The following is a 27,666-nucleotide window of genomic DNA, read 5'->3' as shown; positions in this document are numbered from 1 at the left end:
ATCAATTAATAGAGACAATGCAATAAAGGAAGTAAAATGTGAATAACAAAAGTATTCGAAATAAACAAGTTAAATGAATAAATCATAATGCAGAAGAGTAATATTGAGTATTTAAAAGGTATAGTTTATATTGCTTATAAAAGGAAGTGTAAGGCAGTTTTTTAAATTCTGTTGGAATTCTGTTGTGAGTAATTTGTATCCCCTGATTCAGCATTTGTTTAGCACAATGAAGGAACAAATGTGTTTGTATAACTCAAGTCCTAAGGACAGAAACAACCCTCGACTCAGTAGGGTAGTTCTAAAGAAAAGAAGATGTAGAATAAATGTGGATCTGGTTTCATTTGAAAGAAATTAAGTTGATTGTAATTATTTGTCTGTAACATTAATCACAGTGTACATAACAGATTCAGCTTTTTGTTAGAACTCATTACAGTCGTAACTATCAAAACAGCTCTTAAGTGTTCCACCTAAATTACTGATTGCTGTTAAATTTATGCTGTGTCATACAACTGTGACAAAGTCCTTAAAATATTCTTGCCCTCCCTTGTAATAACATGACCATTTCAAATATCACAAGTTGGCTTAAAAAGCCTTTTGATTATACTTATTTAATATATGACTGGTCAGAGAAATTGCTTCATTGTGGTTGCTCAAGAGAAGGCAAATTTATGATTAATTTGGAATTTAAACTGCAGTGTAAATTAATGTGTGTACATTTATAATTGTTTCAGTCGTAGAATAAATAAGTAATCATATGAATGGTTGAGCAATGAAGGATTTACATATTTACATGTGACATTTCATAAATTCTTACTGCTTGCACTAAAGGTAAAGGTCATGTCTGCATACAAGCCAAGTGGCTCATCCAGCCGGAGCTTAATGGGGTTTCAGTAGCATGAAGCAATCAAGAGTATTTCTACTCCCCCCTGGAAGGGATGCTAGTCCATCGCAGGGTTACCCCCAGCATTAAATTCACCAGTACCCATTTATATACCTGGGTGGGGAGAGGCACCATGAGAGTAAAGTGCCTTGCCCTAGAACACAACACGATGACCCCGGCCAGGGCTCAAACCTGGACCACTCACTCTGGAGTCAAGCGCACTAACCATGAGGCCACTGTGCCTTCCACTACATGTAAGACTTGCACTAAGACTTGCCTCTTATGATTACCTGTACAAGTATATGTTCATGTGGATATGTTTGCTAAAATGGCAATTTGGTGGAAACAAGATTCCGCATGGTTTTTTGTCGAGCTGAACAAATTTTGTCAGCCTACTGTATTAATTTTACTCAAATAAGTGCCGTGGCTCTTATTAAATTTTTGGTGCCTCAAATGCAGCTCTTTTTCAAGGGCAGCGCTTATTTCAGGGCAGCATTTATTTAAAACAATAAATGCGGCAAAGAAGGTTTTTTCAATTAAAAGGTGCATTTTCAATCTGTGGGAAAATTTAACAGTAACGAACGGAAGCTTCTTTTTTGTCCCTTCATGCACTTTTCAGTTGGTGTCTTCAGTCAACTTCGATTTCACAAACATCACTTTTGGTGAAAATAAATTTCCAATCCTGTGTTAGACTTGCTTTGTAATACATATTTAGCTACACCAAATTCCTTGAATAAGTGCTGCATCAGGGCTGTGGTGCTTATTCGGGTGCGATGCTTATTAACTTTTTTACCCCAAATGTAGCGCTTATTGGAGGGCAGTGCTTATTTGAGTAAATATGGTACATCTGTTGCAGATTAGCCCTAATGACAAAATGTGTTTTACCGCAGTACCTCAGTACCACAGTAATATTATTGTGTTTGCAATGTTGTATTTATTTGCTCAAGATTTTACTACATAATTGCATTTCTAATCATAGTCAATGTTGTATTTTTTGTTGCAGTTTGTCTTCAACATTGGTTATAAGCAAGATTGGAACATGGTTATTCAATACCAAAGAGGTAGAATATTGCACCCAGGGTATATTGTATGAGGGTTTTGTCAGAAATGTTTGGTGTGCGCATTAATTTAAAACTGTGGCTTCCTGGCATATGATCGCAGCCAGTTACCAATACACGTACTTGGCCTGAAGGCAGTGCATGTTGTGAGCTGGTGTGCAAGTATGTTACTTTTGATTTGTTACCCAACTTTGAAGGTGGAAATAGGAAAATGTGGCATCAGGGTTAAGCTGCATTTTGGCACTGGCCATTTGTAAAGAAAGTAGAAAACCTATGTGCAGTTTATCTGGTTTGGGATGTGCATGTATGTGAGATGCACCCTCTTTGGTTACTGGTGCTATGGTAAGCAGGGCTGGAAATAACAGTCTGTCATTGGACATTGTCTGACCAAATTTTGAATATGTCCGGCCAATTTCACATTATGATCGGACACGATGTCCGAACATTTTACCAACAACAAGTTATTGTCCATCAATAAAATTTGGTTAGATACATTGTTAAAAGACTCGAAATTGTGATCGGTACGGTCGCCACTGCGGCTAAAATGTTTATCTTTAGCGGCCAAAAATTCTGGTCGACAGCCGAAATTACATCTGCATTCAAAGGCTACCATAATGGCAACTATGTTTCTCTGTGTTGACGATATATAATGGTTATTTTCTCAGACATTATGTCCTTCCAGAACTACATAGTGAAAGACCTTTGCTTCTATAACATTCAACATAAGAAAAGAAAGCAATCTATCCTTTTGCTTTGCTGTAAAGGATTCCCCCACATCGGAAAACTTGCAAATGGCTGCTTGTATTTGAAATCGCCCTATAATGCATTACATACCCTTGAGCACTGAGAACATCATGTATGCCTACCGATTGTGTCCGTTGAAATGCATGAATCCTTCACAGATATTACATTAGCTACGAACACAAAATTAGCGGCCAAAAAAGTCTTGGAAATTTTTTCTTTACAGATTTTATGCATTGTGCTCTTTTCTGAGTAAAATTCCTACTTGATTGTTATCACTTAATTGCCAAATGGCAACTCATTATGGGCTTCTGCCCTATCATAAAGCAGAAGTCTTCATCTTTCTTGTACTTGCCAAATAAAATACTCCTCAGAAATCGCCCTATTATGCACTATGTGCATTGCGATATGCTGTTAGCACTTCATGTTTGTACCCTTGAGTCAACTTTGATCAGGAGCCCAGCACTAGGGACCTGCAACTCCCATACTAAGCCTATGTCATGGTATTTTTACAGAACAGTCTATTTTTAGGCTTCTTCCATGAAAAAGGTCAGTTCCGGTCTATATGAGCGCGAATCGGTAAGGAGAAAAATGGCGGCCTCAGGTGGACATGTCGACCTAATCTTCTGGTAAAATTATAAAGTCCATGCTTGTGATTGGTCACTGAGGTTCCTGGGGGTGGGTGGGGGGGGGGGGGGGCTGAATTCGTGGTAAATTCAAACTAAAAGTAGATCGGTCTGTGAAAATGCTGGGACAGGAATAATTGGGGTAGTTGTACACTAATAGTGATGGGCTCCTGCTTTAGAGGGACACAGTCAGCTGGAGCACATGCGCATTAGATACCATTTCATAGCTAATTTGCATATCACAGAGATGCGATCCATACTGTTTTTAACCAAATATGATAAAAATATCATAGGATTGAGCAAATGCACACTCAAAAACAGGTTTTTCAGTGAACGATTGAAAATCAAGAAAAACACTGCAAAGATTGAAGTGGATTCCTAGATGTACTTTGATTTCAGGTTGAGGTGAACTTTTTTCAAAGTGAGAAAACTAGTGTCCAGGTCGGCGTGATCCCAAAGCTGCCTGTTTCCCTTTAATGGTAAAATTCAATAGGAAACTAGGTTTGCTTGAAGAACACATAATCAAGAGATAACCAGGAGAGATCCGTGCAGTCATCTTGTAGATTAAGTCATATAATCATCATAAATGATAAATAAATCAAATTTAAATGCAGTTTTGAATGATTTGTATTGAAAATCTTTACAGTATGCCAATAAATTTTATTATGCTAATTAATTATGCTAATCAATTATGCAAATTAATGTCCAGTCAAATTGATAAGATGTCCGACCAAAATGAAGATTTGAAAGGACACATGTCCTGTTAAAGAAAAAATATTATTTCCAGCACTGGGTAGGCATCCCTTTATTAAATTAAATTGAACCTGCCACAAATCTATTTTTGGACTGATTCCAATGTTACTACACTGTATCTAATTAGTTTCTGCTTTTGTGAGATTTCCTATTAGATGTAAGTGAATGCCCAACTTTAAGGAGCCACATATCACATGAACTTCAGTCAAGTGTTTTGACTGAAATTGTGCAAAGTAACAGGGAAAAGGTGTCAAAGTGTTCATAGCAAACCAAAGAAAACCACAGAGGAATAATATTTACAATGGTTAAAATTATGAACATTTAGACGGGTTATAAATGAACAAGCCAGTCATAAAAGGGGATAAGTGACAACTTTGGTTGCTTTTTTTTTTTTGCTCCAAATTAGCTGAATTTTTGCATGTGGTCTTCAATGTAATAGAAAAACGTGGTCCTGTATTTTTGCCGCTGGTTTTTGCTTTGCTTTATAAAGACACCGCTTGGAAAACCGAGTGGTTTTTTGCATATGCAATATCTCGAAAACGAAAAAAAGTTTAGCGGAAAAATTACGGGACATTGCTAAACATACCTACACAAAACTGCATGCAAAATTTGGAACTTTTTCAACAAAGTTCACTTTTGAGAAAAATACCTAACGCCCTTTTTCGGTGGAGCCCTTCAGATAAACGAAGCCAGGGCCTTTGTTATGATAAACTGAGCTGATCCTTTTTTACATTAAACCGAAACAAGCCTTTGTTATCAGTCAAAGTCTCACCTTGGTTTATTATAACAAAAGATTCATAACAAAGGATCGGCTTGGTTTATTGTAACAAAGCACGGTTTCGTTTATGTGAAGGGCTCAGTGGAAAATGGACGTTAGGTATTTTTCTCAAAAGTGAACTTTGTCAAAAAAGCTTCAATTTTTGCAGGCGTTATTTTTTAGGTGTGTTCAACAATGTTTTGTATGTGTTTTTGCTGAGGTTTGCATCGTTTCTGAGACATTACGTATGCAAAAACCGTATATTTGTTGTCATGTCAGTGCGTAACCGCAAAGATGTTCATTTCACTTCAAATACAGCAAAATGTTGATTTTTCTCTCAACATGTAACCTAGAAAAAATGTAAATTTCAGTTAAAAAACAGTTAAAAGGTTGATTTGATGTTAACATGTGACGACAAGGACATTGATTTCACTTAGAAACCAGCAAAATGTCAATTTAACACAGCGCATAAGCTCAATGACGTTGATTTCAGGTCTAAATCTGTAGGTTAAAATGTTGATTTCACGTTAACGTGTGACAACAAGGATGTTGATTTCACTTACTCAGGTAAATTAAGGCATGGGCCCAGACTGAAAAATGCATTTTTTAAACATAAATTAGTGTTGTTCAAAGAGGTTTTAATAAAATCGAATGAAATTTGGTCCACTTAACATAAATATCACATGATTTAGTCACATGATCGACATTTATGGAAAGCCGATAAGAGCTGAAAAATAGACCATTTTCAACAAGAAATGGCAACACTTTTTCTGTAATTCTTGAAAAATACAGTGGTACCTTTTAAATGCTGGATACTTAAACTGTTAAACTGTGCTTGACCTTAGATGAAATAGTGTTTTGTGTAGAAGTAGTTTCTACCCAATATAAAAACATACTATAAAACCATCATTTCTTGTGAATTTAAATGACAAATAAAGTGATTTTCTTAAAAGGCCAAGCATAGAGATATGGAAGACATCATGATACACAAGTATTTGGAATTAAAAACAGGATATCGAAGTTTAAAAGTGTTGCCATTTATTAAAATACCCTCCCCACGAGACTGGTGTTCGCCATCTTGAATTTGCCATATTGGCCGAGCAGTTCACCAAAAAGATAACCTGGGAATGACACTTTTTGTTGTCCTAGAGACGAAATGGCCAATTAGATCAATAATTTGATATCAGGCCTGGCTCCAAGATTCAAAATGGTGGAAGAAGAAGCATTGATGTGGTCGTGGTTTGACTAATTTTTTCAATCTTTTTACCCGTTTTAATACGAAACATTTAACTACAGAAGCTGAAAAATAAAAAATGATGCTTCTGCTAATAGTAAGGCAGCCTAAATAATGTATATTTTCGTGTTTCTAGGTAAAAAGGTGAGAATAAATGGCCAAATTGTAATGAAATGCTTATTATTCTAGGTAATTTTCGACAAAAAACAAAAAAGCCATGTTCTTTGTATAATTCTGTGAGCAGAAACTGTTAGATTTGGCGTCATAAATGGCCTCTTTCTTTGGATCTGGATTTGCTCAAGTTGCAGTCAAACACAGCTTCGTAAAACCAACTGGCAAAGTTGAGTATGACCACGACAACCACTTGAGAAACTACCTAGCAGTATTTCAAGGACACCAAGAGCAATATGAGGTAGACAAACATTCTTTTGTCAAATGCTCCAAGAGCCTAGTACACCATTTTGGAAATTGGAAGCTAAAAACTAACAAGGATGAATACACAGAACATTTCAGCCCCAACAACTGGGAAAAGCTGACCGAATATGAAAAGAAGCAACACACTGGTACAAATTGCAAGGCTTGTGATGTTCATCACTTTCCTTTTCAATCTTTATTTCCCATGTGGAATCAGAAAGAAAACTCTATCACACAACAAGGTTTTCACAAGAACATTAAGAGCCGCATTCTTAAACCATCATGCCGTGGAAATATGAAGGTCACAAAAAAGGCTATAAAAACAGCTACTTCACAGATTTATGAAAAAGGAAAGGCACTCTCCACGGCCAGAGGATCTTGACTTTGACAAAGACGGGCTCCTGGAAAAAGTTAATGCAATGAGGGATGGAGAAAAGGTTAGTAAAACATACATTGTGTAACCAGACAAAGTAAAAAGGGCAAAAAAGGTAAAGCCACCCTCTAGCCTGTGCATGTATTACAAAATAGTAACAAACTGCAATAAAAATAAGATATTTATTCATTATAATTATAATAAACTTACTAGGGCAGTACTACTAACAACTGAATCTGGGTGAAACTAATGATAAAGTGGTAATAACTGTCATTACCCTGAAGCCAGAATCAATTACACACAAATCTCAGGCCAGAGAGAAAGTTACTTGGCAAAAAAAAAAAAAGGTTGAAAGGTGTACCCTTCTTTTCCAGATCAATTACTCAGAACTTGCCCGTCAATATGGTGTGATGGAAAAGACAAAACTGGGAAATATGGTTGTCAAGGAGTTCCTGGCAAGTAAAGGAGTACAGTTATCCAGATTCCAGCAATTCAGACAGGAAAAACCAGCAGCCAGACGAAAAATAATGCGAATGCGAGGTGGAGAGATCTCAGTACCAGTTCCAAGAACAAACAAAGAAATAAGGAAAACTTTAATGGTTAGTACAGTGCAGTAAACTAAATATAAATGAATTAAAAAAAATTTTTCTTTACTTTTTCAGCCAGGATCCATACATCTGTACATACTGAATTGTAGACAATGCATGTAATGTATTTTCAAGACTTGTCATGATAGCAGAGCTCCGGCGGCCCAAAGGGCCACCCAGCGGAGCCCCATACTCATATAGGAAAGAAAAGGAAACCCATGAGTTGATTTTCTCATGGTTATCATGGCTAGCGGTATTGCTTGTAGGCGCGTACGCACGACGCCAATGCTGACGCCGACGCCGGAGTTGCCCAACATGGCGACCATACTCCAAATAATAGGTTGACAGAGACATGCAGCCTTGGTTTACTGTGTACTTCCTTGATATTGGACATCCATGTTATGATCAATTGACACCTGTCAAAACAAGGTATCCGCTGACCAGTATCACGTGACCATATCGCGGGCTCAGGTTTACAGCTCCTCGAAGTCTGTGTTTTCTTGAAGTTGACCGCTGACCAAGCGCTGGTTATCGATTGGATCACAGGCTCATATTGGGTTAGCTCGTCGGAGACAGGGCAGGATTGCTCGGAAGCCGGTTTACGCTAGCTAGCCCAGGATTAAAAGTTAATCGAATTGTAACTTTTTCTTCTATACAAATGTTTTTTGCTGTTTTCTTTTGTGTATATGGTGATTATTAAAACTCAAAACAGAAGGCTAAACAATATACAGAAACCTCACCGCAAAGTTACAAAACTCAAATCAAAATTCTACCTTTTTCTGGGTTAGCTCAATCGGGCTTTGAACAACCTGGCCCAGGAGCTAGGCTTTTAGGCTGGCCTAAATCTATATATTACATGTATATCTCATAAAGATGTACATGTAGAGCTCTTTGAATTATGGCCAATTGCCAAGAGAGCTCAGCTAATTATTGAATCAGAATATGCAAAGTTTGCTAGGTATTGCATTACAATGTCACATGAGTACACAAAATACTTCAACATGCATACCTCTGGATTCATTAATTTGTGTTGTTTTTCCTTTTTTAGAGCAAAATTGAAAGTTCATTCTCGGCGAAATGATTGTCCCCCAAACATTCAAAAAGGTGTTGCTGACAAAGGAAGGTACCCTCAAGACTGAAAGATTTACAGCATCTGGCTGTAAGATCCCTCTCCTAGAAATGAGGACATGCATGCTAAAAGAGCAGGAATCCCTGGGTTTACTACGAATTCACAATGATGACTAATATACTGCCAAGACAGATGCTGAAGTCAGATCCAGACTTATTCAGCTTGGTGAGGATGCCAACACAGGGGATGAAAGTGAAATCGAGTCTAAAGAGAGATTAAAAGCAATGGAAAGAAAGCGGCACCTCATGGTTTGGGGTGACAACTCAACCCTTCTCAACCATGGTCACCTTCTACTGACAGTTAATTCAGTATATGATGAGGCCCTATATTACACCAATGAAGAAATGAAAGCAAAAGGCAAAGGAGACATTGATGTACAGTCTGTAGTTGAAAGACCCCAAGTCTACATTCTGGGGAGATGTGGTTCCTCTGAAGTTGATCAGCTAGCCTACATTAACACCAGAAAGGCCTGTTTACAGAGTATGAACATTAAAATAACCACTTCAAATGGAGTTGAGATTACTGATGTAATGTGCTTTTTTCATGGAGATGGCCCCGAACAACAATTTGAGGCTGGAGAACAGAAAGGGGGAAATGCTGGATGTGCAAGTTGCAGTGGTGATGCAAGAAAGTACAAAGACCTCGCAGTTTCTCTTTGCAAACCTCACCTTACTCTCTCAGAATGGTTGAGGAAAGTTCTAGAGGGGCCTGCTGGGAAAAATAAAGGGAATGCTGGTTTGAAGCCATTTAAAGATCTTCGCTTAGAAGAGTTGAGAAGTGAATGCAGAGCCCGAGGCCTTGAAACTGATGGACAAGAGAAGGACCTTCAGGAAATTCTCAAAGAAGAGATTGGTGGAATTCAACGGGTGCCAGCAATGATGTTCTTTAACCAAGAGAAAACACTAGCAGACTTTGGTTTAGGTAGGCATTGCATACTGTCTATTACCAATATTGTGAACATCAAGAGATAGATCTAAAAAAATTTTGTACACAGTACAGTATGATTTTTTTCCTTGGGCTGTGTTCTGGGTAGGATGATATATTCATTGGGAAGTTTACAGCAATGATACATGCACTAGTCAATGTACAGTGTACATGTAACAGCTGTTTACAAATGTATAAATGTTTACAAATGCATGGTACTTGTTACAAGTTCGGGTATATACAACATAATTTTACATAAAAATAATGACAAGTGGGCTATTCATAAGCATAAAAATCTTGAAAATCTTATTTCAAACAGGAAACTATGAAGTCTCAGCTACAGAGCCTCTTCATGATGTTAAGGAACACATTGCCAATGTTCTCACTGAGTTACCTTCACACCTTGAAAAAGATGAAAAAATTGCATTTCAGGACATCATTGAGTGTTCATTTGCTGGAAAGGAAAAGCTACGTGGCTGTGATTATTGACTTGCAGCTGTCATAGTGGCTCAATACTTGAGAGGTAATGATCAAAACATTTTACAGACTAGAGCAGATCTCACAATAATGATAAACAATTTTTGAGTTTTTTCTTTATTTGGTGATGGCCATCCTTTTTGATATTTAGCAGCATATGGTGAAGATACAGAGGCTGTTCATACTATTATGTTGTTTAAGGATATTTGAGAATTTCATTTATATGTTTGTGTTTAGAACTTTCACAGCTATTAATAAAACAAAATAATACAAATGTCAGTTGAGGAACAATATGAAACAATGGAAATAGAATTATTTTGTTACGATAGCTCCTACAGTAGTGAGTGCTAGCCAGGCAATTGACTACAGTGTACATGTACACGTAGTCAGGAAATTATAGTCTGACTAGTCATACAATAATAACTTACAGCACAGGTTGTGCTCCAAGATAAAGTCATGTATTTGTTGTAGTTTAAAATGAAGTCCAGGTCAATATTATTTGAAACTAGTTTGATTTGTATTTTCCTTTGCTCCAGATTTATTACCATAACCCTTAAACAAAAGAAAAACAAATCAAACTAGTTTGAAATCATCTTGACCTGAAATTCATTTTAACATGTGCTACAGAACTCTAAAGAATGGACTTGAACTAGGCTACATGTAGCTATTGACAGCACTATATCCTGACATATTATTGTAATTGTGTTTTATCTCTTGTCAACAGGCAAAGTAAGACCTAAAATACAGACACTGCTGGATTCCCTCACAGAGCTCAGTAAACTACTCTACTTGCCAGCCCAATCACACTCTCCAAAGTTAGTGCTACGTCTTCACAACCAAGCATTCATCCATGCCATGATATGCAAAGACATCATTGGGCAACCAAAGTCCCTAACAAGCAGAAAGTTCTGTGGTTGATACTGGCATTCTCTGACAGCTCATGCTGGAATGAGAGTAGGATTATCTCGGCAAAATCCACCAACACCGAGGAGGAAGAAAGGCACTTTAACACTCTACAAGGTGTCACCAGATTGACTAGCAGGAGACCTGGTGATATCATCACTCCAAGCCTGATCCGCCTTCAAGCTGAACAGAAGCTTGCAGAAAGTAAGCAAGGCAATGGTGTTATAATGCAGGAATCACAGATTTCAAAATACTACAGCACTTTACCACTACTCCCAAACACAACTGTACCTAATCGTTATATCGTCAGCAATCCCCAGGAGTACCAAGCCCATTTACAAGCCATCAGTGACTTCATTGCCTGTGGTGAAGGTGTCTGGTGGCGTCAGATCTTGTCTGGAGTGGAATTTTTTTATGGCCCTGATGAACCAAGTACCAGACCCCAGGGACCAAACCTTCACCATTTCAGATCAAGTGATCTCAAAAAAGAAGAACAACACCTTCAGCAAAGCTGGGAGAGATGCCTGAATAATGATGCTGTTGTAATCCCCCACAGGATCATCAGATTGTATGACCAGAAAGATGACTGCACCAGAATCATACACACACATTTTTTACACAGCGAGGATGATGAAAGTGATGCAGACAGTACACCACTTCAGGAAAGTACATATGCAGATGATGCAGGAGATCTGGAATGCCAGGAAGAATATCCTGACTTGGCTAATCAAGGTAAGGTGGAGAAGACATTGATGAGGACGGAAATGGAGAAGAGATAAATGTAACAGGACTGGAAGAGGTAGTCACATCTGTAGTGAAAGATCTGTCCATTGACTACACTGATGATGAGGATGAGGATAATTATGAAGTTTCAGAGCTAAAACCTCTTGCAGCAGCGAAAAGAAACCAGCAAAATAAGAGCTCTCATTCTCTTGCCAAGTCCAGCAGTCCACAAGTGAAAGAAATCAAAACCAGACTCTGCACAAATATAGTGAAAATAGTTGGGAGACAGATTGCCTGTACAAACTGGACACTGCAAGACAAAACATTAAAGAATATCCCACAAATGACTTTTACAAAAGAAATTATGAAAGCCTTCTTGCACCTGTTCAGACTCAACTACTGGCCCATCACACTGCTCTTAAGAAACAACACAAAGAATGGGAAAAACAATACTACCTCAGCCACGATTGTTCTGAACCAAGCTTACAAGTCATAAGAAGAAACAAGGAGCAGTATTCGATTTATAGTAATACACTCTTGTGTGAAGAACTTTTAAAGTATTGGAAAATATCTGTTCACTTATGAACAAGCATAGCATTATAAGATATGAATCGCCTCTGTCTAGGCAATGTACATGTAAGCTCAAATTGTATGAGCATCGACAATATAAATTATACATTGTAATTATATAACACTTAATTTAAATCAAAATTGTTGATGAAAAACCAAATCATAATAACATTATGCTATGAATATAACAAGGTAGTTAAAAAGAGTTTGGGACAAAGGTTTTTCATTGCACACATACAGTTGTAATAATTTGGGACAAAGGTTTTCCATGGTACATATACAGCTGTAGTAACTTTAAAAGATATATATTTTAGCAAACATTTTCAACATGATGATACAGAACTATTTCTTCCATGTGTCAAACAAAACTCACATGACCTTAAATAAGTGACTGTTAAGTTAGAGAGCACATGTACAATTCATAGAAAAAAACATGAAAACTGGTATTTATCCATTTTCCACAGTCATCGTATTTTTTTTTATGAATAAATTCATTAACCAAACAATTTTATTTCCATGTATTAAAAACTAAATTCCTTTCAGATGCGAGCTCCAATACATTCTCTGGAGTTTTGGTGTGTTTCTGTTGACCCAAAATAAAATTCTCCCAACCAAACTTCAAATGAACAGACATTGCTACTAAGGAGAAGTAACAACCGAATCATATTCCGTCAGCGGTCCAAAACGGGCAAATTTGCCATCTTAAGTTTCGGAAATGAGTAATCTGAATAAAAAAACGGCCACTTAAACGAATTAAACTAAATGTTAATCATTTGGATTACTGTGGAAGCAATACTTTGTGTAGCTCGCGGTCATACATGGTAATAAAGGTTATTTGTGTACGTTTGAAAGCTCATTTGAAAACTTCAAGTAACAAAACAATGCTTACCTTTATTGACTCAAGCCATCTTTGTTTTTCCACTCGATGATCGTCAATAAAAACAGGATATAAGAAGTAGAGAGTTCGTCTTCCCGAAAAAATACACGAACATGGCTACTTTGTAGATATCATTCGGCAAACCAGTTGGAGCCTTCGGCCGCCATTTTGTTTCATGTTGGTTCGGGTCACTGCTAGTTCCCAGGACTCTTTGTGTTTCAGAACCTGGCCAAAATGGAACTTGGCCCTTGCCTTAATTTTCCAGAGTAGAAACCAGCAAAATGTCAATATCACGCAGCGCATAAGCTCAATGACGTTGATTTCAGGTCAAAATAGGTTAAAATGTTGATTTGACGTCAACGTGTGATGACAAGGATATTGATTTCTTTTAGAAACCAGGAAAATGTCAATTTTACGCGGTGCATAAGCTCAATGACGTTGATTTCAGGTCTAAATAGGTTAAAATGTTGATTTGACATTAACGCATGATGGCAAGGATGTTGATTTCACTTAGAGACCAGCGAAATGTCAATTTCCCACAGTGTATAAGCTCAATGATGTTGATTTCAGGTCTAAATAGGTTAAAATGTTGATTTGACGTTAATGTGTGACGGCAAGGATGTTGATTTCACTTAGAAACCAGCAAAATGTCAATTTCTGGCAATGTATAAGCTTAATGATGTTGATTTCAGGTCTAACTAGGTTAAAATGTTGATTTGACGTCAACACGTGACGGCACAAAATGTCAATGTTACGCAGCGCATAAGCTCAATGACATTGATCTCAGGTCTAAATAGGTTAAAATGTTGATTTCACGTTAACGCGTGATGGCAAGGATGTTGATTTCACTTAGAAAACAGCAAAATGGTAATTTCACGCAATGTATAAGCTCAATGACATTGATTTCAGGTGTAAATAGGTTAAAATGTTGATTTCACATCAACGCGTGATGGCAAGGATGTTGGTTTCACTTAGAAAACAGGAAAATGGCAGGAGCCCTGAAAATGGTAATTTCACGCAACGTATAAGCTCAAAAATGTTGATTTCAGGTCCAAAAAGGTGTAAATAAAAATAAAATAAAACAAATAAAAACATTTCAATAAGCACTTTTCCAAATAGGGCAACATCTTTAATGGCTAAAAATCACGAGATAAATCCATAGTTTTCGTAGCTTTATGTCATGCACTGCCATAACTTCGAAGTTCAAAATACGCTGGTACTTCTTATGCCTGGTGAGGATAACAACTTTGGTGCTGTTTAGTTTTGGATTTAAGAATTTGATGACTTTGTGTGGAAACGCTCTATAAATAGGGCTGACAGATTAACAGTTTAACCCTTCTGCGCAACGTACGGGTCTCCATACATCTGCATGTCCGCTGATCCCAGAAGCTCAAAACACTTCAAATCATGCCGATCTGAAATAAAATCAATGCAACCTGGATCACAGATCTGTTACAATCGATTGCTACTTGTTGGCCATTATTATGTTTAAATCTAGTTACCAGTTTGAGAAACGTCCGCAGAACGTAATCGCAATGCATGCCTGGAAGGGTCTTTACACCTCGTGAGCAGGAAAACATGGCGGTCGATACAAGGCAAATTTTATCACTCTAAAACCAGTTCTCACGTTTCAAACTTTGACGCTAGTAACACTTGGCAAATGGGTCACAACTCACCAGAGGGTATTTTTAGTGCAGAGTGCACTATTGGGATGGTTATGGGAGCTGCCTGCCGCTAAGGAACTAAGGAACTAAGGCACTATGGCGCTAAGGTGTAAACTTTAATGTTTGTTTAATTAATTAATTTCAATTAATTAATTAGTCTAGAGGCAAGGAAGTACTGGGGTTACGGTGGGAAAGGTACATGTGTACTCTATGTAAAACACATTCCATCGCCGTCACTTAGCTTTGAACATCGCAAAGCTATATATTTGTTTCAGGTAACCCCTTGCTCTCCTTGTGGTACCATTTTCCTTAGAACAAAACTAATTTGTCCTAAGCGCATGCGCAGATTAGTTAGCGTTTGTGGCTTCTATATTAGGTGAAGGACACATTGCATACGGAATCACGCACAAATGTTGAGTGGTTTTCCTTATGGTAGAGCTCAACATGTAAGATGCATACATTCTAGCATCATTAGCATTATACACTATCTTTCCACACAGTATTTTATATATCATGTCATGTGACCAAGGACGGCAGTTATTTTTCAGGTAGTGCCAATTGTCCCTTTTTATTGCAAAAGTGAAACGGTACTATGGCTGCGTAGCTTTTAGAATTACACAGGTCGGTTCAACAAATATCATCTGCTGTTTTCAATCTACAATAGTATGCTTGTCAGGGTTCAAATGTATTGCTTCTCCTTAGCGGCTTGTTTATTTCTTGCCTTAATCGTGTCTGTAAGAGAGACCAAAAAGTTCCCAAGTTAGTGGCTTTAATACTCCGCAAATTATAAATTTGTAACAAAAGAAACCAGGAAAATGCTCAAATTTTGCTGTAGACACCGTGGCACCTAATGAAAGCGCAAATTAATTTAATCAGTCCCTGAGGAGACTCGTTCATATCGGCCAAGTAGCACTGTTTATCTTCAACACTTTTCGTTGAAATTCTTCTCAGCCATCAATATCGTTGTGTGTTAATTTTGAATTGTTTTATTGTTAACAGCAAAGGTGGCAACAGAAAAAGACAGTGGTATTTCGTGACTATCTGACAATTAAATTAGTTCTTGTTCATAGGTAAAAATTTGCATTTTTAGTAAAACAACATCGTTTCTGTTCCGTTTCTTCATCACTACATCAGGTATTTAACTTTCTTTCATTTATCTCCAAAAAATAAGGACATCTTCCGCATGTTTTGGAGAAAACAAGGGTTTCATATTACATGTCTTTGCGAGGAAACCAAAAGTATCAAGTTACAAAGTTGGCATGAAGAGCTTAATTGTCACGTTTGCTGGTTCAGCATGTTATTGAATTTAAAATGAACGAAAATCAATGTAAAACACCAGTAGTAATTAATTTGTGCGTAATTTTTGGACCTTGAATGAAAATACAACCTTGAAACATACACACTACAAAGGGGAAAAGCCGTAGCAGACTACCAAGGTAGACACAAACCGGAAGTGAACTGAGCAGGGGTGAGTACTTATGGGACTACTGTACCAGAGCTATCAATTGCGCTCTGCACTATCTGAGATTGTCTCACTAGTTCTTGGGCAAGAACTGCTCTTGGACTTTGTTGCCTGGCTCGATCTGACTTCGAACGCCGATAACACGATTACGGTATATCAGCTGCCTTCGAAGTTTTGAACACATTTTGATTCTTTAAAACATGCTGATGACTTACGGGTTTATGAAGGCTTTATGATGCCTCTCAACCACCAGGCAGGTATAGAAGGTACTTTAAAACAATGCTAAAGATATTAGTTGACAGAGCTCTAATGCGGCACATCTCTTTTTCTTTTGATGGTATTTTGTTTGATGCTCGATCGATTCATGTATTGTTGTCACATCACAATAACCGATGTAAACAATCTGTTCCAAGATTTCCACCCTATATGTTGTGGGATTTGATTTTGACTTCATACAGTATAAATAGTCTGCCTGTTTGCTGTTCAACAAATAAACTCCTAAAGACATGGCTAGGAAAAGCCAAGTTTTTTGCATACGTTTTTAATCAAAAACAAAGCGAAAACCAGTGACAAAAATACAGGACCACGTTTTTCTATTACATTGGAGACCAAATGCAAAAATTCAGCTAATTTGGAGTAAAAAAGAAAACAACCAAAATTGTCACTTATCCCCTTTTATGACTAGCTTCTTCAAATAATGATACTCTTTTTATTATTATTATTATTATCATTATTATTGCAATATCTTACATTACATTACATACAAAAATTACCTACTACTTACAATGTCAACATAACTTACAATTTAACGATACTAACAAAACTTACAATACTAACATTATTTACAATTTTTAATATCTTACATTACAATTTGTTAATATCTTTCATGTAATGTAATAATGATCCTCTTATATGAATGTAAATCTGGACAATTTTTTTCATAATTTCTCATCTGTAGCATAGATAAAGTTAACTTAACTCACATTCCTACACTTTGTACTTTCACTGACGACAAGAAAGTTATGTAACCAAGTTTAGAAAACCAAACGGGTCATAAATGTTGTAAGAGAAAATAAAGAGTCTGGAGTTTCAACTGGTTGGAATTTATAGTTAAATTAAATTAATTTACTGAAAAAAAAAAAACATATTTTGAATCTGTGTACAAGAAGACAAATAATAACTCTTAAGAAAGAGGAAGTACCACTGTTGGTAGGTGTGCCGATTTCTCCAAAGCTCCATACATTTTTCAGCGTATTGAATGCTGCTTGTGCCTTGCCAATCCTAGTTTTCATATCAGTGTCTGTTCCTCCCTGTTTGTCCACTACACTTCCCAAATGGGTGAAAGACTCAACTTCCTCCAGTTCCTCCTGGTGTGCCTGCATGATTCTCAGGATCTTTGTCTTCTGTTTATTGAGTGTCAGTCCCTCTGGCACTGAGGCATGATGCAGGTCAGATGTTTTTTCCTGCATCTGCTGATAGTTGTGTGACAGAAGCGCTAGATTGTCTGCAAAGTCCAGGTCATCCAACCGGTACCACAAGGTCCACTGGGTCTCATTTATTTTTTGATTTGTGACAGAGATCATGATCCAGGCTATAGCCAAGAGTAACAGGAAGGGTGACAGCAGGCATCCTTGCCTCACCCCAGTCCTTACCTCAAACTTCTCTTGCAACTGCCCTTCATGAACCACTTTCAGCAAGACATGTTCTGAATCAGGTTTACGAACTTCATGGGTACCCCATAATGTCGAAGCAGATCTTCCCAGATTTTCTCGAACAATCCATAAAGCACCTCAGCTAGAATCTCTGGGTCTACTTTGAGAGCCTTTGCTTGAATCTCATGTATGCCTGCTGCCTTGCTATTCTTCAGCTGTTTGATGGCCTTCCTGATTTCTGCCTTGGTGGGCTTGCCACAATCAATTGGTAGGTCTTCATCTGCTACAAAGATGTCTGGTGTATTTGCTGGAGTTAGTCTGTTAAGAAGCTCTTCAAAGTGTTCTGCCCAGCTACTTAGATGCTTATCTGCACACATCAAGACACTTCCATTCTTATCTTTGACTGGATGTTCTGTTTATCCAAACTTTTCTGTAAGCTTCTTTGTTATGTCATAAAGCTGTTTCATGTCCCTCTTGCTGCTGCCTCCTCTGCTTCCTGGGCCATTCCTCTTATTTGTTCTGATGTTTCTCTTTACTTCAGCCTTTACTTCAGCGTTTGCTTCAGTATATTGTTCCTGTGCTTCCTTCTTTGCTGCCCTTTCTCGGAGGTGACAATTGCCTTAACTTTCCTCTTTCCTCTCCTGTATCTTCCACTATGTCTCTACGGAAATCCATTCCTTTTGACCAGGCATTCTTTGACCAACCACTTCTTTGCAAGCATAGTTAACTGCCCCCTTTATATCCTTCCAATGAGAATTGATGTCCACTCCCTCATTGTCATTGTGCAACTCCTGTAAGAATTTGTATCTGTTGGACAGTGCCACTCTGAATTTGTCTGCTGTACTCACATTCCTGAAGAAATCCACATTATGTCATGCTCTTCTTCTTTCGTGGCTTGTTGCATTCCTTCTCGACTGAAGCCCTGACTGCCTCCACTTGGTCTCGCAAAGTCCTAGCACCACAAAGTTGTAACCTGGGTTGTCTTCCCTGACCTAAACATTGTTTTTATGTTCCATGTTCCAATGTTTAAGGTTTTCCTGGTCAACAGAAGGGTAGTGAGGATTGCAGCTTTCTTTTGGCTCTCCCTGCAACCTGTCAATCACCTTCATGAGGAAAGCCCTTTTTCTCCAAGGACTTGTGGAGTTTGTTGACTAATCAGTGGTGTTTCTGTAGTGACATAGTTTTTATGGGGTAGGGTTGCTAACCCCACGCCCAACCTTCCTCCTTTCTCAGTCGGGCTTAGGACCATCCATGGTGGAGTTGACATGCAGGATAATTCATGCAAATAATAACTTAACATAATTTTATCTTTTCCTTTGGAGAGTAAAAATCACTAACCAATTCCCATTGCTAGTTGACATCTAGAAACCAGAGTGTCTTTATTTCATGATTAGATGGCCGCCTTGTGCCTTGAAAGCAATAATATTGCATTATAAAGATGCCTGAAGCTGGTTTAACCTAAATACAAAAGAAATTTTTTTCCCCAAGCAAAGCCAGATGTGCGACAAAGAGTGATGGCTGTCTCACCAGTCGTCTTCAGAACAAAGCTAATGTTCTGAACACTGGTGTGATCTACCAAAATATACTAGATATATTAAAAAAAAAAGTTTCTCTGTATGAATAAGTATTTTAAATATGACTAGTACTATTAAGATATTCAAATACTAATCTTTTTTTCAGGGTAAATCATGTTCAGGATCAGATCCTTGTGCAGAATTATCATGTTCTTTGCGAATGGAAATTTCCCTTATACCTTTTGAAAGTTTTCAGTGTATGGTAGGTTGCTCTTTTTAAAGTTATGTGTTCAGATACATGTAGTTAATAATCTTCTGATGTTACATATGCCTTATGCATGATTGCAAAGCTGTTCTCTCTTCTCAGGTAAGTGATTACTAGTCAATCTTCTTACAGTGGAAACCAGTTAATCTAGGTACCAAAGGGACTTTAAAGTGTCAAAGGGACATGTTTAAGTGTCTGTATTATCTGGGTGACTGTGACAAGTCAAGTCAAGTCAAGTCATCTTTGTTTTGGCAGGATAGCCCCATCAGCCATTTTCTGGTATCAAAAGGGGCCCTGTGTAAAATTACATGATAAAAAATTCAGAATTTAAAAAGTACCACAACGTTATGTACAAGGAGTTAAGTATTATATTAGCAGAAAACTAATGGCTAAAATGAAAACTAAGAGAGTTCTTAAAAATGTAAAGTGATGTGGCTTCTTTTACTGATGCAGGTATATCATTAAAATGAACCACACCTGAAAATCTAAAATTAATGTGTTTTTCCCTAGCGTTAACTTAGTGTTCGGTAGGTGAATGTCATTCCTTTGTCTTGTCTTGTAAGTGTGAATAGTGCAATTTCTAATAAAATAATGTGATAAATATGGAGGAACTAAGTCATTTAGACATTTAAAATCTAAGATGCATTTGTGGGCTTTCCTTTGTGTTTCCAAATCAACCCACCCTAACATTTTGAAAGCTTCTTCGGTCATTGCCCTCCTTTGTATTATCCGTGTTGCCGTATTTTGTAGACGTTGCAAGCTTTTACTGCATCCAATTGACAGCCCACCCCATACTGTATCAGTGTAATCAAACATCGGCTGTGTTAAACATTTATACACTCATTTAGCAGCTTTTAGGGTGAGGAAAGGTCATATGCAGGCTGAGATGCTTGCTCACTTTGTTACAAATCAATTCTACATGCTTGTTCCCTGAGAGATTCTCATCTAATGTAACCCCTAAGTAACCAATTCTTGATACTCTTTCAATTTCTTTCCCATGGAGTTGTACTCCATGGTCTGGACAATGTTCAGTTTTTGCCTTGTAGCAAACAGCATCCGTTTAGGCTTATTTTGATTGAGTATGAGCCTGTTGCTTGCTAACCATTTTTCGATTTTGTTTAGATCATTTTGTCGAACCTGCTTGATGATATCTGTGCTGGAATCAGAATAGTAGATAGACGTATTGTCTGAGCGTACATGCCAATTGATGACTTTAGCAGACTTTGAGGGAGCTCGTTGATGTATACCACAAACAAAATTGGGCCCAATGTAGATCCTTAGGGGGACTCCATAGCTGATAGTTAAACTGGATGACACTTCTTGGTTGTATATGACTTTCTATGTTTGAGTAGTAAGATAATCTTCAAACCATTTCAGACTTCTCTCTAATTCCATAATGTTCTAGTGTATACAGCAGACAGTGGTGGTCCACTAGGTCAAATTCTTTTTTTAGATCTGTAAAAGTGGATCCAGTTATCCTCTGTTTATCCATTTGTTCTAAGATGTGGTCAACAAAGTGTACAGTAGCAGTTTCAGTGGAGTGTTTCCTGTAGAATCCTGATTGATGTACTGACAAGAAACTGTTTTTTGTAAGAAAAGCCACAAGCTGCGATTGAATTGCATGTTCCATTATTTTAGAAATTAAGGAAAGAACTGAGATTAGGCGATGGTTATTTGGGTCGCTCTTATCTCCAGATTTGTAAATTGGAGTTACCTTAGCACTTTTCCTTTCAAATGGTATTTATACAGGTAGAAATTGATGAATTTATAAAGTAGGCAATAGGTCTTGATATTTCATTTGCGGCATCCCATAACAGAGCAGGAATTCCATGGAGACTAGTGGCTTTAGTTGACTTCATTTTGAGCAATTCTTTTTGTGCAAAACTGGAGGACACCTCTTCGAGGACAAAGTCATGTTTAACTCTAGGTGTTAAAATCTTTGGTAGAGAACGTCTAAAATGGCTGCACAAGGTATGAGCAATGGAGGTAAAGAAGCAGTTGAAACTTGAGGCTGTTAGACCATTACTGCTTGAGGCACTGATTTAATTTTTTTCAGAACGATTTTATATAATGTTTGCAGATCACTTTTTCATGTGCCAGCTGATTAGGATAGTAATCACTTTTCTCTTTACGCATTCTTGTGTTGATAGTATTGTGTAACAGCTTATAATTACTCCAATGTAGTTCTTTGTTTGTAATTAAAGTCTTTTGGTGGTGATAATTGCGTTCTTGCATGAGCTTTTTTAGATCGCTTGTTAACCATGGCACTGAATATCCATGTACTCAACGCATAACAATAGGTGCGTGTTTGTCAGCACTAGGAATAGGTCCTTGAAGGCATTCAAGCTTCCCTCTGGTGCCTCTTTGAGTTCGATGATTTCCCAGGGATGTGTTCTAGTTCTTCACAGAACAATGCAGGATTGTAATGTTTATAATTTCTCGTTTTAATAATTTTTGGTGGAGGGCACTTTATCCTGTGAAGCCTTCTTATCCTGAAAATGGCACTATGGTCAGAAAAACCAACTGGTATAACTCCAGCAAAATAGAGCTCTGGCCTTGAGGCCTTGTGTTCTGCAGGCTATAAGTTTAAATGCTGTGGACTCCCTTTATTGATACAAAATCTAAAGCACAGTTTAAAGCAACTAGGACAATTCATATATGTGACATCTTAACTGTAACTCCCTGTAGCATGCAAACTAAAAACAAGAAGTAGCATTCACAGCAGGATTCAATTCAACTTGGACTGATAAGGCAGAAAAAGTAAAATAATGAGTGCAGGCACAAACCCAGCAAGTACAGGTAATGTACATCCAGTAACCAATGACTCTTTGTCACATAAGAACTGGACCTGCCTCAAAGCCCACTGAGGATCCCATATATAGGCTGCGAAGACAATGGAAAACGTTCTTTGACTGTGAGATAAACCCTAACACATACTAGCAAGTGCTGTAAGTTAGACTAGGCACCAGAAAACCAGTGGCTATTGAAGATGGCTCCATAGTATAAAGAGCCTGCGGGTCTTGCAAGACTTGAAAATCTAATTTGGGGGCCCATATCAGCATAAGGACAAAGCTAGATCCATCCCACATTTCGTGAAGCTCCTGCCACAATGGAAAAACTTCTTTGACTGTGAGATAAACCCTAATACATACTAGCAAGTGTTGTAAGTTAGACTAGGCACCAGAAAACCAGTGGCTATTGAAGATGGCTCCATAGTATAAAGAGCCTGCGGGTCTTGCAAGTCTTGAAAATCTAATTTGGGGACCCATATCAGCATAAGGACAAAACTACGTCCATCCCACATTTCAGAAAGCTCCTGCCACCAGATTAAATCCAACCAAAAAACTGGATTCAGCCTAATAGGGTGATCAATGCGGTGAAAGGGATACAGTAAATTTATCATATTGTAGCAAAGATATGACCAATCATCACCTTGCATGTATGATGAAGGTGCTGAGTATGCTGTGGACCATGCCATTGACCAGCATGCTGAGTCCACAGATCACAGCATCCACCCAAGAGATGCTCAGATCCTTGAATGCGCTGTTACAAAATTCCACAAGAGGCTTTTCTTGGAGTCATGGTATTCCACTTTGGACAACATCACCACCACCAACGGAACTAGAACAGACCCACTTGGCTCAACAACTGCAATCCTGCTATTTACACTTTCTGCAGAGGTATCATCAAACCCTTCCAGTAGGTCAATACCAGTGCCCTCTCTAAATGAGGAGAGAGAATAGGAGTAAGCCAATGGAGAAAAGAAAGGGACTTTTGAGATAGAGTGGCTTTCATTACAAATGCGTAAACCACAAGACTGAATTTAATACAGTATCAGAAACTTCTGACGGAATAGAATGCAGCGACAACACTTACCGGTAATAACAACGCAACAAGTACACAACGAGTACAAAGTTCCCACATGGCGGTCTCTCATGCAGTTGAGCATGTTTTTCTGTTTTCTCCACGCATACGCCGAACCTGCACCGCAGGTTAATAGTATTGTGGTGAGGCTAGGTTGCTAGTCACCAGATTCCACATACTGAGGGTGGGGGCGTGAAGCAATTTGTTTGCTTCTTCTGAGTGTTTCGCCCTGTGGAATCTGCAGTTTAGTTCCTGTAAAGTGTTCCTCAGGATCCGTCAGTGTAACCTCCAAGGAATACAAGAGATGTATTGAACAGTTGGTGAATCCAGAGTGTGTTTTTATCTCTGCAGCTCTAACTAAGCCATCACTACCACAGAGAACTTTCTTCACAATAGCTAACTTCCAGGAGCTTCGAGGAACATTTTCAGCACACATAAGTACAACATCCCCAACTTTAATCTCCTCCCGGGATCCTCGCTTCTTAGACTGACACACATGATGCTCCCGCCGTGAAGCAAGGTACTCACTATTGAACTGTTGGACAAAGTGCTGAAACAGCAACAAGCGTCATTTCAAGGCATTAATGAGTTGATCATGTTCATTGAAGTCTTCATCCTCCAACTCGTCAGGATCAACATCAGGGTGTGACAAAGCAGCAACATTGAAACCATACATCAACTTTAACGGTGTCAAGGGTTCTGGATCATTCACATCATGGTAAACGAATGTGATTGGATGATCATTCACGACTGCCTGAACCTCTTTGATGAGAGTTTGTAACTTGCGCAGACTGATGAGAGCGTGACGAAGAACTTTCTTGATTGACATCTTAACTACTCCAATCAGTCGCCTCCCCAGTGCGGTGAGTTGGCAGGAATGTGCCTCATCTGAACTCTCTTCTGGGCAAGGTGATGTTGCACTGTTTGGTCTTCTATGACTTGAAACAACTTCTGAATTTCTTCATCCCCTTTCTGAAATGTTTTGGCATTAGCACACAGGATCAGTGAAGGAGTTCCATCGACAGCACAGTGATGCCTGAATGCAAGAAGGAAATGATCGCTCGTCATGTCATCAACAATCTCCAAATTGATATCGCGGGTGGTGCTATAAGTGAACAGGCAGATGTAACATTTTTCTGTCTTGTTACCATTCTTGACCATCAGATGACTGGTAAAATCAATACCCACAGTAGAGAATGGCTTCACCCTAAAGTGGTGAAAGTCAGGCAAAGGGGGTGAAGGGGGTAGCTGGTATGCTCTGCCTATCTGGTATTGGCAATTGACACATCGCTTGAGCTCCCTTACAATTTCACTTCCTGCTGATGGCAACCTAAATCTCTCACACAGTCCTACAACAGTGTCTCTTACTCCAGCGTGAAGCTGTCTCTCATGGACTGAATAAACAAGCAGAGCTGTAAACTGAGACTTTTTAGCGATGAGAATTGGTTCTCTTGCATCTTGTGCATGCTCGAGTCTGCAACTAAAAGGCCATCTGGGTTGAGCTTCAGATTAAGTTGACAAACCAGCTGAGGTCTGGGTGGGACATGCTGACGGGTGGTCGTGTCTGTTCTTAAAGAAGGAACTCTCATTCTTGCCTGAAATGCTGAATCTTGTGAGCACGAAGAATTATGACTTCTGCTTGGGATATTTCCGCAGCTGTGGAAACTGGAATTGCCAAATCAATGACTGACGTAAAGTGGTGTGACCCACGTGACCTACCAGAGGCATGCTTCAGGTTGGAAATGAATCTCAAGATATAGGAAGTTATGCAAAGGACGCCTTCGTAGGACTGGAAGCAAGAGATGTTAATCAAGTCTTGGAGACTGCCCGCGTGAGACTGCGCACCCTGAACATGATTGTCCACAGCTGTGGCTGAGACAACACTGTCTTCTGCGAGGCTCTTGGGACTCCACCTTGGCCAGAGTGAATGGTCTGTCAAACATGGAGGACCTCTTCCCCACATTGCTGATTGAAGGAGCTCATCTGCACTGCATCCACGGGAGAGTATGTCTGCAGGATTGTTTGCTGAGCTGACATGGGACCAGCTGGATAGGTCAGTAAACCTCAAGATCTCTGTCGTCTGATTGTGAATGAAGACGGGGGGTTGCTTGGTACTGAACAGTCAATGGAGACAAATGGTGGAGTCAGTCCAGTAGTACAATTAGATGGATGGGAAATCCTTGTTGAACATTTCTCTCTTTCTCCAAGGGGAGAACCCATTACCATGGCGATTAATTCCCACTGGGGAACTGTTCGTGCATGTTTAGATAAGGAAAGTTTGACCTTGGAGCCAATGAATCTGACCTTCTCATTCTGAACAAAGAAGACACAGCAACCGGCTGCAGTGGTGGGCATGCATCACAAAATACATGCATTTCTACTGGTAAAGTTTTGTCAAAGTCCAAAAAAACAGGTGACAAATGCTGAAGCTGCTTCAATTTCTGTGGCGATTTGTTGTACTGTTGCTGGAGTTCATCAGGGAGAACTTCATTCAGTCAAATCTCTTATCCCATGGAGATGAAATGAATTTCTTGGCTGGAACGAGGACAGGAGAGATGAGGCCAATAGGATCAAATGTTGATGAAGCTGAACTGAGGACTTGTTGTTTGGTAAACTTTGCGTCAGGAGGAATTACAATGGCTTTCCGCAGAAACTGTAGCATGTCTGCCTTAGGGTTCCATGTCATGTCTAACAGGCCAGCATGATTTCTCTCAGAACCAGTTCTCATCCTGTCAATAACGGTTGTCAGTGCTGGTGAATTTGTGAACCACTGGCACAGATTCATGTCAGCATCCTTCATAACCTGTCTTGAGATATTGTAGTACTGAATGGCAGTGTTCTCATCATCTGTTCCAGTAAGTACATTGTCACACTAAATCTTCTCTCCGAGGTCTTGAGCAACAAATTGAACAACTGGATCTTGATCTTTCTCGTACTGAGAAAGATGATGAAGAACTGTGGAATTTAGGATGAATGGAGAACTTGGTCCTCCAAAGAAGACAGACATGTAGCGGTATACTTTGATTGGTTTGTCTGGGTCGCCATCTTCAAACCACAGAAAGCAGACATAGTTACCATCCTCTTCATTAATCTTGATTCTCATGAAGGCTTTCTCATTGTCAGCAACAAAGGCATACTTGTTAGCTCTGAAGTGATGGATGATAGTGTTCAGTGACTTGAGGAGGCAGGGACTGGTGTGTAAGCAATCATTCAGAGAGACATGGCCTGCATTGGCTGCAAATACAACTTGAATGGTTGTCGTTTTGGCTCTCTGAACGTAAAACGAAGAAGTAGCTGAGATAATGAGCATCATTCTTACTCAAGGGATCTTCACTGGCAGGAACAGCTTCCACATAACCTTTTTCAATTTGATCAGCAATGATGCTTGCATAAGGCTTCCAGAGATCCAGTTTGAGAAGCCTCTTCTTTACTTGTTGCAGATGGCTGTGAACAAGGTTGAAGTTCGAAGGTGGAGGAGGATGATTGTCCAGCCATGACAGTGGAACAAAGTAGGTTCCATCACGGTGTGTGATTTGGGATTGGAAGTGCTCTAGGAAATCATCCTCTTGACTGGTATCCCTAGGGTCCTCTATTCCTAGTGTTTCAATTTGTAGGAAATCTGCAACTTTGCTGTGTACCTCAAGATCCTTTGCACGAGTGTAGCTATACCATTCCCTGTCTTCAAATGGGAAGCTGTCAAGGGAGTGACCTGCTGCAAAAGACTGTGAAGCTGTTTGGTAATCATTGGTACTGTCAGTGGCAGGAAAGAGTCTTCCAGAGATAAGATATCCCAGACTGGACGCTTAGCAGTTGGGTAGCCATAGATTACATCAGCTTTCAGGAACTGCCACGCTGCATCCAGACCAATGAGAATTTGAACAGGAAATCGAGTCTGACTGAAGTCATCTGCAAGCTGAAGACTAGGTAAGGTGAGGAGATTTGAGGATATCAGCCCAGCTGTTATGGTCAAGTGGAGTGACGATAACATCTTTGATGAGAGTATTTATACTGACTGCTCCCTCATCTGTCATGATGTTGACTGATCCTACTGGGTACGTTTTATTGGATGTAGCCCCGCCAAATGTGTTAATACGCACAGTCTTACTGCAGTGAGGTTTAATGCAGAGTTCCTTAGCTAACTGTGTGGTGATGTATGAAAGAGAGGGCCCTTCATCAATAAATATGTTGCCTTTTTTGTGATTTCACCATTGTTGACTGA

At 38.9% G+C, this 27,666-nt stretch overlaps 2 protein-coding genes and 1 pseudogene across 8 annotated transcripts in view; 2 read left to right on the top strand and 1 right to left on the bottom strand.

Moving 5' to 3' along the window:
- The window catches only part of LOC145462359 (bridge-like lipid transfer protein family member 2), a 274,690-nt gene that overhangs the window by 15,095 nt on the left and 231,929 nt on the right, over positions 1–27,666 (top strand). For all 6 annotated transcript variants that reach the window (XM_081445856.1, XM_081445860.1, XM_081445857.1 and 3 more), the window contains exons 7-8: positions 1,884–1,941; positions 19,485–19,580. In XM_081445856.1, the coding sequence (XP_081301982.1) occupies positions 1,884–1,941; positions 19,485–19,580 (154 nt within the window). The remainder of the gene's footprint in view (positions 1–1,883; positions 1,942–19,484; positions 19,581–27,666) is intronic.
- Positions 1–27,666, bottom strand: part of LOC145462449 (cyclic GMP-AMP synthase-like receptor 2) — a 266,104-nt gene that overhangs the window by 24,179 nt on the left and 214,259 nt on the right. The gene's annotated exons all lie outside the window — the stretch shown is intronic.
- On the top strand, positions 2,030–10,765 carry LOC145462508 (uncharacterized; annotated as a pseudogene). Its single transcript, XR_014041211.1, has 5 exons — positions 2,030–6,900; positions 7,211–7,444; positions 8,474–9,473; positions 9,796–9,999; positions 10,678–10,765. The product of XR_014041211.1 is annotated as an uncharacterized LOC145462508 (transcript).

The sequence above is a fragment of the Orbicella franksi genome, chromosome 12, assembly GCF_964199315.1.
Source record: "Orbicella franksi chromosome 12, jaOrbFran1.1, whole genome shotgun sequence".
Lineage (NCBI taxonomy): Eukaryota > Metazoa > Cnidaria > Anthozoa > Scleractinia > Merulinidae > Orbicella > Orbicella franksi.
Note: the sequence above shows the minus strand (reverse complement) of the source record. Positions and strands in the feature narration are given on the sequence as shown.